Below are 11,948 nucleotides of genomic sequence, written 5' to 3'. Positions count from 1 at the left end.
AACTTTCTCATCCGACCCCCAGGAAAAAGCCCTTTAATGTCATCAGCCTCTTTGTGCAGACGTGGAAAGCAGTGGGGGCTCAGAGGTGCCAAGTGTCTTTCCCAGAGAGGCACAGCAGGGAAATGGTGAGTCCACTTCATAAGTCTAGGACTGCCTGACCTCCTCCCTTCTCAGAGCTAGACGCTGTGCGCGACTCAAATCTGGATCATTCATTCATTTAATCCTCACAACTCGAGGAATCTGTTTTACAAAAGCAAAAGAGCTCTGAGAGGCTGAGGTTTGCCCAAGGCCACAGAGAGAAAGTGGAGGAAAACGCAGAGGGGCGCTTCGAAAGAACGAACGCGTCTTTGGGAGCTCCCTGCCCTCCCCCGTCCAGCCTCGACCCCAAAGGCCCGCCCCCCCCATCCCGGCCCGCGGGCCCCTTTAACCGGGCGGCGGAAGAGGAGGCCGGGGGCGGGCGGGCAGCGCCCAATGGGCTGCGCGGAGCGTCACTTCCCGGCGGCGGGAGGCGAGCGGCGGGTGTCGGGGGCGGTGGGCGGCCGGCGGGGGCGGGGCGGCCGGAGGAGGCGTTGGCAGCGGGCTGGGACCCACGCGGCGCCGCAGCCCACCTGGCCTGCAGCGCTCCCACCCCCGGCGGCGGCGGCGGCGGCGGCACGATGCCCTTTGACTTCAGGAGGTGAGTGTGGCGACCGCGGACACAGGGGGTGCCCGGGCCCGCCGCGGACTCCTCTTGCCCGGCACGCAAAAGCGGCCCCGCAGCCCTGTGCATGCCTCCTGCAGGCCCACGGGGACCTGGGGCGGGGCCCCTGCTGCACACAAAGCCGGAACCTCGGAGGGCCCCCTCGTGCAGCGGGAGGCAAAGCCACCCACCTCCTGGCCGCCCGACCCCTTCCCTCCACCGAGCCCCCTCCCCAGCCTGCCCCAACACCACGCAAACCCGCATCTCCTGCGGGGCCCCCGCTCCCCACCCAGTCTGGGAAACAGGTAACTCACTTTCCCAGCTGGGAGCAAACGAGCCATCCCTCCTCCCCCCTGCCATCTCTGGAGCCTCATTTCGTGGACCCCACCCCTGCTGACAGGTGCATCCGACCTCCAGTGAGCCCCCAGGGATCCGCAGGGGTCTGCAGCCCCATGACTGCCTGGCAGCAGCTGGAGGGTTTTAGGTTTCCATAGGCTGAGACTGCCCCAGCCTAGGCAGAACAGGAGGCCTCTGCCAGTCCCGGTCCTGTTTTCTGGGTATGGGGGCACCATGGGAAGGGGAGGAGGCCAGGAGCCATGGACAGGGCTCCCCAGAGGGCCCAGCCTGGTCTGGCCGTGGCTGTCTGCAGTCACTACAATGGGTCCTTTGTGGGGTCCAGCTGCCTCATGGTCCACGTTGTGCTGCGCTAGGCCTTCAGAAAGCCTGCCTGAGAAGGGGTCTCCGCCAGACTTCTTTGCGGTATGGAGCCTCGGGGGATGCCCTGCCTGAGGCAGCCACACTGTGGGGGTCTGGCCAGGAAAATAGCAGGGCTTCAGTATGGGGAAGGGCTGGATTAGAATCCTGGCTCTGCTCCCTCCACTGAGCAGCTCGGTATCTTCTAGAAATTAGGGGCTAAGGCTCTAGGTTCAGACCTGCCCTCAGCTGTGTGACAGGATGACCTGGGCAAGTATCTGAACCCTCTCAGTATCTCTAAAAATCACTACCTGCAGGTTGGAGCTGAAATAAGGTCCTCACCTGTGAGGATTGGATGCAGGAGAAGCATTGTAGGGTTTAGAGCTCAGAAGTAGGACATCAGTAGATGAGGAGCTTCTCCATGAGGCCATTTCTTCATCCACAAATTGGGTTCTGATGCTTCCCTGACAGGAGGGAACTCTTCCTCCTCACCTGCCCCTTCCCTCTGCATAGGTGAGAGTGAAGTCAGGGTAAAGTTACAGCCTTCCCAAGAAGAAAAGCCTGGCAGTGACCCCCACGCACTGGCTGATGGGGCACTCCAGCCTTTCCTGGGCACCAATGCCATCTGCAAACATCTGCCAGCTTCCTGCCCCTTCCATGAAGCCCAGAGGCCGACACCAGGGTCTTAGACACATGCTTGCAGATCCAGGGCAGTTCCAAAGGAGGAAAGCTCCTTGGATGGAATCAGGGGCAGTCCTTACACTGACAGTTAACCTTGGGCCTCGAGAGCTGTGGTTGGCACGTGGGTTCCTGGTTCCACAAAGCCTCCCCTTACCCAGGCTGATACTAAAGATTCCTGAACGCCCCACCCCCATGCCCTTGTGATTTAGTAGGTTCCAGTGATTTTGACTTTATTGGGGAAAACCGCCACTTTGGGTCACTTAATCCTTTCACTCTGCAACCAACCGCTTTGGAGGAAGATGAGGCTCCAGGCTGAGGGTCTTGCCCTGGACCTCACGGGACCTAGACTGGGGGGTGGGCCAGGGTCTAGGTCATGCACAGCTTCTGACCTAGTGCCCCTTGAGTTGGAGGTTTGGAGTGCCCTGGTGCTATGGGGGCCCCAGCCTAATGAGGTATTGTTTTAATAAATTTTCTTGAGGGCTTGGGCTTACCACAGAACAGTGAGACTAGATTTCACCACTTGGCATTTGCGCTTTGGAGGATGAGCCATTTGTGCCTAGTAACCCACACTTTTTAAGATCTGTTAACTCCAGGACTCAGTTTCTAAGGAAGGTTCCCCCATCCCACACACCTTCTTCCTCTTCGGTGTTCATTCATCAAATGTTTACCGTGCTCAGCCCTCTGCCACGTGGCCCACAGTACCGAGCTGGGGCTGTGTAGCCCTGCCCTCTCAGCACTGAAGAGAAGGGAGGAGGACATGTACCCCTGTACAGGAACTGCGAGCTGCAGACTTGAAGTCTGTTCCCTTGTCACCTGCGGGAGGGAGTTTTTATCTTCATTTTAAATCAAAGGAACGGGAGGCTGCTAAGAAGTTATTTGCCCAGGGTCATATACTGGTGAGCTGGTGGAGCTGGGATTTGAACTCGGGGCTGTTAGCTCCAAAGCTCTAGCTCTGGGAGAAAAGGGAGTGCTTCGAGAGTCCCAGCCCTGTCAGATCTCTTAAGAACTGTGGGGGAAGGGAGAGGGGCATACTGTGATTGGACCCCCTCTCCCAGTTGGAGGCCTGGAAGAAAACCAGGCTTCCTGCCTGTTTTGCTTGCCTTACAACGAGCCAGAATCAGGAGGAGGTGTGTGTGTGTTGGGGTAGGGGGGGGGCGGTGGATAGCAATCTCTTGCCCTTTCTTATCAATACTCCTTTTTTTTCTTAGTGCCTACGGGACCTTGTGCAGCTTACCTTCTGTGTGTTCTCCTGTCTGTGAAATGGGCATGAGAACAGTACCCATTGTTGAGAGGATTAAACAAGTCAATGTGTGTAAAGCATTTAGACACAGTAAGCACCCAATAAATTTTGGCCACTATTTTCATTATTTGTGTTATTTCATGTAAGCACCTGTATTTCCTAACACTATGTAATTCACTTAATTATTATGCTTATTCTCTTTCTCCCTCCCATTAAATTGTGAGCTCCCTAGGGCAAAGATTTTTATCTGTTTTATTCTCTGCTGTAACTCCAGTGCTTAGAACAGCACCTGGGCCAAACTCGCTCTTGGAAATGCCTCTCACGGTCTGTTACGGAAGTCAAAGGCATGGTGTGATTTGATAATGCCAACTCTTCTTTACTGGGCAGATTTTCAGCTATTGGTGGAGAATTTTCCCCCTTCCTTCCTTGAATTTGCTCTCTCAGTTGTTTTGGGGGGTTGGAGGAGGCGGGATCCTGGGACTGCAAAGATTACTTGTGTTTGCTTTTCTCCTGTTGAATTGTTTCATTAATCGCTGGCAAGTTGCTGTTGTGGAACTGGCCTTGGGACCCAGATCCGTGGGTGTTGGCTCTGACCGTACCCAGTTCCGGCTGGCAGGGGTCGGCAGCATCTACCTCCCACTCAGCCTGGGGTAGGGGTGGGGGACAGTTCCTGCAGCCCAGGCCCAGAGGAGCCTGAGCACAGCTTTCAGAGGGGCAGAGATGACCCGCTTTCCCGCAGTGGAGGCCCCCAAGTTGAACCCCTAAGTCCTGGGTTTGCTGCTGCCCTGTCACTGACCAGCCAAGCCATGGGACAGTTAGTTTACCTTCTCGGGGCCTCGGGTTCTTCATTTTAAAGACAAGTGGTAACCTTCACTGCCTCACCTGGTAGGGTAGATGTAGGGGCAAGAGAGGTGTCCCTGCCGGGTAGGGCCAGCTCTGTAATTTGTGGGGCCCAGTGCAAAATGAAAATGCAGAACCCCTTGTTGGAAAAGTATTGCGGATTCCAGGACCATGATAGCAGAGCATTAAAATAAACATAGACCCCCGGAGCGGGGGATCCTGACTGTAGGTCAGATGCCCATGATGTCAGCCCTGCAGCAGTGCCTTGGTTCAACCTCCATTGCTTCTCACCCTGGCCTTCCTCCAGGAGACCCCAGACCTTCTTGAGAGAACCCTGAATGAGCTTTCCAAAGTTGACCTGGTTTTTTCGTTTTGTTTTGTTTTGTTTTCATAGTAAAGCTTTCCACAGTTAACCTGATTTTCTCATGTCCTGGTTTCAACCTTCAAGCAGGGTCCATTGCTCTGAGGATCAAGTATGAATTCCTCAGCTCCTCATGTGGCTTTGTCTGAGGGGGGCCCTGCAGACCCAGAGCCCCCCTCACTCCCTGTGCCCAGCTAAGCCCCAGCCCCCACAGGGGGCTCTGAGCACATAGTTAACACTCAGCAGTTAGCTAACATGAGTGTCTGTATTTCTACCCTGCCTTATTCCAGAAAGAGCTTGGGGAAGCTGACAGAAACACATACTTTACAATAATTTTTTTTAAAAAGGTTTATTTGTTTATTTGTGAGAGAGGTAGAGAGAGCGAGAGTGTATGGGGGGAGGGGCAGAGGGAGAAGGAGAGAGAGACTTTTTTTTTTTTTTTTTGCAGAGCACTGTTTATTTAACCGTAACTCAAGTCTTCAGTAGGAAAAGCAGCTACGTCAAAATAGCCTTTTCCCCCAGCTATATTAGAGGGCCAGTGTGTATTATGACTGCAATCCGAATTTCCAAAATTTAAATAACTTCCGCTTCATCCATATCCTCCCTTCCTCCCTCTCTCTCCCCTTTCTCCCTCTTTCTAGCAGACACTTTCCAATAAGGAGAGAGAAACTTAAGCAGACTCCACTCTGAGCACAGAGCCTGATGTGGGGCTCGATCCCACAACCCTGAGATCACAATCTGAGCTAAAACCAAGAGTCGGACACTTAACTGACTGAGCCACCCAGGCACCCCTACTTTACAACAATTTTTAAAAAACATAAATGGGCTTAAAAATGAGGGCAAAAGGGAGATGAAGATTAGACCAGAGGAAAAATGATGTGAGGATGAAGCCAGTATTTTGTGTTTATTGAGCCCTTCCTGGTGCCTGACAGTGTTGTAAGGGTCTTACGTACATCAACTCATGTAATCCCACAGTATCCCTACAACACAGTGTTGTTGTCCCACTTTACAGATAAGCCAGCTGAGGTGCAGGAGCAATGTGGGTCAGCAGAAGGTGCTGGGCTTGAAATGCTGCCGTCTGGCTCCAGAGCCCCACTTGTCGGCTGTAGGCTCATCTCTAAAGCTTTTCCCCTTCCATTCAGCAAGTTCAGAGAGAATGGGAATCTCCTCTAATTGGATTCATTGGCTTTCTCATCTCTAATTCTTTCCCTATAGCCGTCATTAAGAAGCTCAAAGTCATCAGCTTTTTTTTCTTTTTTTTAACCAGCCTCATTTGTCCTGACACCTGATTCAGAAATTGTCTTTAAAGACGCCCACTAACAGTCTCACACTAACTTAGAGCATCTCACTCTGGAGGATCCAGGGTTTTCCTACATTGGCCACTGGGGCTTTAAAGCCTAGAACATATGTTTACCTGCTCATCTGGACATGGAATGAGATGGAAATCTCTCCTCTCAAGGCAGTTTGGATTCCTGACTGTGATACCTCATATCTTGAGACAGGGCTTTAGCCAGCTGTGGCCTTGTCAAGTGCCGTTTCCTATCTGGCCATCTTTTCATGTTTTATTTTGGACTTGCTGCTACGAGGGTGTGAGGAGGGCATTTGGGGGGAGGCTCACCCACCACCTCTACGTCAGTGTCCTCAACACTAGCTGAGCGTTAGAATCACTGGAGGAGCTTAAAAGTCTCCCAACTCAGGCTACACGCCAGACCTAATAATCAGGCTCTCAGGGTGGAGGGCCAGGTATCAGTGTTTTTTTAAAGGCCCTCACATGACTCCAGTGCGTGACAGAGACTGAGAAGGTTGCTCAAAATCGGGAGAACCAATAGGAAGCAGGGCTGAGAGCTCTAGGGCAGCCAGGTGGTGAGTAGGTACTTGGAGGGAAGGCTGGGACTGGAATCTGGTCCCACCTGTCACTCCTGTGTGACCTTCAGCAAGCCACTTCCCTACTCTGGGACTGTTCCTCACCGGTCAAGTGGTCGATAAGTGGTCTTACTTTCCACTGATGTCCTTGCTCTTCAGAGTGTGGTCCCAGACCAGCAGCTTCAGCATCACTGGGAGCCCTTGGGAAATGCAGAATCTCAGTGCCCACCCGGGATCTGAATCTGTGGTTTAATAAGCTCTCCACGTGATTTGGATGTGGGGGAAGGTTGCCAAAGCCCTGCTCTGTATGGCTGACTTGACACAGCATCTCTCATTCTGTGCTGCATACGGCGTCCCCCCCTTTGAGATTCACAACACGTGTGTCCCTTTCTAAAGGCACTGAGAAGTACTGCATGAGAGGAAGCCGAGTCACTTGGTTCAGCCCAGCTTTTGCCAAACTGATTGTCGAAGCCACCCTGTTGTTCACAAGACGCCCAGTACCATTTCTCAGAATATAGTGTGGGAAACAGCCCTAACTGATCCTTAAAGGAGTAGTAATTAGCCTAATTGTCTGTTGTCAACTTTAACATTCAGGTCTGTTAACTTAATTGCATTGGTTATATATGCAGGAAAAGTATGGGACAGGAAAAAAAAAAAAGCCCTCTAACACTAGATGTATTTGTTTTTATAAGTTTTGGCCCTTGGGAGAGGCAGGAGAAACTCAGGGTTCCCTGTCCTGCCGAGCGAGAGCTAGGGGATACGGAGGTGCTTTACAAATCTCCTCACCCTGAGTGGGCATTATTGTTCCTGTTTTACATCCAGGGAAATCGACCTCAGAGGTGATGGATCGCACAGCTCGTGCATCAAGGGGCCCTGGGGACTGATATACACCTGCCAGTGTAATCCTCCCCCTGGAGCCCCTTCCTCCTGTAACCCACTGGGCAGCACAGCTGGACAGGAAGCGAGATCCCTTTGAAATGGGTTAAATGTTCTGTTTCTCCAAAAGGTAGAAACCCTATTGGAGATGAGAAGCCTGGCTGTTTCAAAACCAAAGTACAGTCACAGGTACCTGAAACTTTGAGTCCTGGTGCTGTGGCAGGAACCCCTCCACGGCGTTCGCTTTTCTTTCTTGCATTCCAGTCCGGGGCTGGAATCTCTTTGGAGGAGGAAAGGAGGCAATCCTCATCTTACTAGGAATGCCTGACGGTTCCTCAGCCTGTGATGGGTAGAGCGCTGTGTTGGGCATGTCATTGGATTTAAAAGCCACCCTGACCCCACACAGTAGACAATTATTAGTAATTTATTTTCTTTAGTTTCTTTTTTAAATTAGTCATACAAAAACTGACTTTTGGTGTACTCCTCTGTGAAATTCAAGACATTCTCTCGTAGAACCACCCCCACCCCCGTGTAGATACAGAACAGTTCTATCACCATAAGAAACTCTCATGCTCTCACTGTGTGGGTCACACTACTAATTCAGTTTTTTAAAAATTGTGGTAAGAACGCTTAACATGAGATCGCCCCTCTCAACAAATTTTTAAGCACGCAGTAGTGTTAACTATCAGTTGTACGGCAGATCTCTAGACATTACTCATCTTGTATGACTGGAACTTTATACCCCTCGAAGAGCTCTCCCCAGCACCCACCATTCTACTCTCTATTTCTACAAGCTTAATTGTGTCAGATACCTCATGTAAGTGGGTATCGTATAGTATCTGTCCTTCTCTGACTGGCCTGTTACCCTTAGCATAACACCCTTAAGGTTCATCCATCTTGTTGCATGTGGCAGGATTTTCTTTTCTAAGGCTGAGTAATACTCCACGGTACGTCTACACCGCATTTTCTCGCTCCATTCATCTGTCCATGGACTTTTAGGTTGTCTCCACATCTTGGCTATCGTGATTAATGCTGTACTGAGCATGGGGGTGCAGTTATCTCTTCAAGATCCTTTCAGTTCTTTTGGGTAAATACCCAGTTGCAGGATTATTGGGTCATAGGGTGTTCCTATTTTTAACTTTCTGCAAACTGGTTGCACCAGTTTGCGTTCCCACCAGCAGTGCACGAGCGTTCCTCTTTCTCCATATCCTCGCCAACACTTTTGTTTGACAGCGGCCATCCTACCACGTGTGAGGTGCTATCTCATTGTGGTTTTGATGTGCATTTGCCTGATGACCAGTGACGCTGAACAGCTTTTCGTGGATGTGTTGGCTATTTGTATGTCTTCTTGGGATAAACGTCTATATATAGCTCTGTGGTGAGAGAGTAAGCAGTCGGTCACGTGCTGTGAAGCCCCCAGGGCCCAGGCAGGTGCCTTGGTGGGTGATTGGGTGCGGGCTGTGGCCCCTGGGAGAGCGACACTCCATCGGGAAGGGGCAGCTCCAGTGCGGCTCTGTGATTTGTTGCTCCTCAGATTTCCCAATTTCTCAGGAAATGATGAAAATCTTCTAAATTGTGTGAAAATGGTTAGGAATCATTTCCAATTTTGTTTTTGTTGAACATGATACTGGGCCAAACCAGTGCCTTCCTGGGGCTGACAGTGGCCCGTGGCTGACAGCAGGCAGCCTGTGTGTCACACGTACCAGCGTGACCACGTGCTAGCTGGGTGGACAGCCCCAGGACTGTTAGAGGTGGTCTGCGGGGCTTGGAGCCCAAGGCCGAGAAGTGAGGGATCTGTGGGCTTGGGCAGAGGCAGCCTTGGGGCATGGGGCTTCCCTCCTCCGGCTGGTGCTGGGACGGCCCGGCCAGCTCTGCCACTGGACCCAGCCTTCCTCTTCAGCAGTCCCAGGGCTGGCCAGAGCTCAACTTGAGTGACACTCCCTTGCTCCAGACCGTTTAATACCAACAACCTCCAGGGTGTATCTTGCAGCTGACCTTCAGGGCTGTGTTGGGATAATAGCAGTGCCCACGATAGGCCCCATTTGGCAAGTGCCTGGCTAAAAGCCTTCCTTGGATTCCCTCGGTTGATCTGCATATTGGGTAAGAGCTATTTATTATTCCTGTTTGTCTGGTGAGGATGCTGGGCAGAAAGAAGGGAGAGGACTTGGCCAAGGTTGCACAAACTTCGGGTAACACAGCTGAGACTTGAGGGCTCACCTGTGATGCCAGAGCTGACTTTCTTAACCATACTCACGTGCCCTAGAGGCAAGTGTTATCGCCTTGGACATGACTGATGTTACCTGCCATCCCTTTTTTTTTTTAATTCAATTAGTCAACATACGGTGTATTATTAGTTTCAGAGGTAGAGTTCAGTGAGTCATCAGTCTTATCTAACACTCAGTGCTCATTACATCACGTGCCCTCCCCAATGTCCATCATCCAGTTACTCCATCCCCTCACCCCTCTCCCCTCCAGCAACCCTCAATTTGTTTCCTATGATTAAGAGTCTCTTATGGTTTGTCTCCCTCTCTGATTTTGTCTTGTTTTATTTCTCCCTCCTTTCCCCTACGCTCCTCTGTTTTGTTTCTTAAATTCCACATATGAGTGAGATCATATGATAATTGTCTTTCTCTGATTGACTTATTTTGCTTAGCATAATACCCTCTGATTCCATCCATGTCGTTGCAAATGGCAAGGTTGCATTTTTTTGATGGCTAAGTAGTATTCCATTGTATATATATACCACATCTTCTTTATCCATTCATCTGTCGAAGGACATCTGGGTTCTTTCCACAGTTTGGCTACTGTGGACATTGCTGCTATAAACATTGGGGTGCATGTGCCCCTTTGGATCAGTACATTTATATCCTTGGGGTAAATACCCAGTAGTACAATTGCTGGGTCATAGGGTAGCTCTATTTTCGACTTTTTGAGGAACCTCCATACTGTTTTCCAGAGTGGCTGCACCAGCTTGTATTCCCACCAACAGTGTAGGAGGGTTCCCCTTTCTCCGCATCCCCGCCAACATCTGTCGTTTCCTGACTTGTTAATTTTAGCCATTCTGACTGGCGTGAGGTGGTATCTCATTGTGGTTTTGATTTGTATCTCCCTGATGCCGAGTGATGCTGAGCATTTTTTCATGTGTCTGTTGGCCATTTGGATGTCTTCTTTGGAGAAATGCCCATTCATGTCTGCTGCCCATTTCTTGACTGGATTATTTGGTTTTTTTGGGTGTTGAGTTTGGTAAGTTTTTTTTTATAGATTTTGGATACTACTAGCCCTTTATCTGATATGTCATTTGCAAATATCTTCTCCCATATTTTTGGTTGTCTTTTGGTTTTGTTGACTGTCTCCTTTCCTGTGCAAAAGCTTTGTCTTGATGAAATCCCAATAGTTCATTTTTGCCCTTGCTTCCCTTGCCTTTGGAGACATGTCTAGCCAGAAGTTGCTGTGGCCGATGTTACCTGCCCCCTGTTAGTTGTGTTTACAGTTTGTTTCTCTGGAAGCCTTGGAGGGATTCTGGGTCACTGTAGAGGGGGCCAGGCCTGGGTGGTCATTTCCTGTCGCCATGCACATCTGTGGGCAGGGAGTCACGCAGAGGGGTGCAGCCCTTCTAGTGGGGAGCAGGTGGGGCTGGTCTCTGGAGCCCCCGTCAGCAGGCAGGAGTGGGCTGCAGTGGTGGGGCCAACTGTTCATTGAACATATTTGTTGGGGCCCTACTGTGTGCCGGGCTCAGTTCTAGAAGCTGGGGGATATATAGCACTGGGCCAAACAGAAATCCCCCCCTCCCCAGCCCCCAAACTCATGAGACTTGTTTGTGTTCTGGCATTTGCTTCTCTTTCCCTCTCTCACTCTTTTTAATTAAATACACTTTTTATTTTGGAATAATTTAGATTTACAGAAAAGTTGTAAAGATAGTACAGTTACCCCCATCTGGCTTTCTCCAGGGTTCACACCAAGCATTACCACATCTGTCACAGCTAAAAAATTGATATTGGTACATTATTGTTAACTAAAATCCAAACTTTATTTGGATTTCACCTGTTTTCCACTCATGCGCTTTTACTGCTCCAGGGTTCGATCCAAGATCCTACACTGCAAACAGTGGTCATGTCTCCCCAATCCCCTGTGGGTTGGGGACAATTCCTCAGTCCTTCTTATTTTTCATGACCTTGGCAGCCTTGAGGAGCACTGTCCAGGTGTCCTCAAGGATGGCCTCCAGTCTGGATTTGTCTGATGTTTTCTTAAGATTAGACTGGGGTGTGGGTGGAGTGCCTTTCTCAGTGCATCCTGTCAGGGGTACCACATGATGTCCCTAGCGGCGTTCACCTTCAGCTGGCTCCGGCAGCATGGCCAGGCTGCCCCCATATTACCCCTCTTGATCAGCTGTCTTTCTCCCCACCTTCCTCACTGTGCAGTTGTCGTCCTGTAGGGAAGGGCACTGCAGTGGGAACCACCTAGCTCAGTGGAGGGTGTAGGAGGTATCATAATAGCTTGGAGTAGTCTGACACTGCCATCCACACTCTTTCCATTATACCCCGGGCTCTTTGAAAGAAGAGCTGAGAAGGAGGCTTGTAGGAGAGTGAGGCCTGTAAGAGAAACCTTGAAAGGACTGGGAGTATTTCATCCAGTGCAGAGAGGTGTTTTAAAGGTTTGTCCCACAGTCCTTTAGGCCCCCTACAGTAGACAGGGTGGTGGGCCTATCCTGAGCCAAT

At 50.7% G+C, this 11,948-nt stretch overlaps 1 protein-coding gene across 1 annotated transcript in view; it reads left to right on the top strand.

Annotated features, from left to right (window-relative positions):
- Window positions 1–240: 240 nt before the first annotated feature.
- ERGIC1 (endoplasmic reticulum-golgi intermediate compartment 1) overlaps window positions 241–11,948 on the top strand; it is a 104,324-nt gene continuing 92,616 nt past the window's right edge. The window contains exon 1 of the mRNA XM_064596562.1: window positions 241–676. Coding sequence (XP_064452632.1) covers window positions 657–676 — 20 coding nt within the window. The 5' untranslated portion in view covers window positions 241–656. The remainder of the gene's footprint in view (window positions 677–11,948) is intronic.

This window comes from Mirounga angustirostris, unplaced genomic scaffold (genome assembly GCF_029215605.1).
Source record: "Mirounga angustirostris isolate CCGP_5_RB_7025 unplaced genomic scaffold, mMirAng1.0.hap1 SCAF_7, whole genome shotgun sequence".
NCBI lineage: Eukaryota > Metazoa > Chordata > Mammalia > Carnivora > Phocidae > Mirounga > Mirounga angustirostris.
This window is presented reverse-complemented; position numbering and strand designations above follow the sequence as displayed.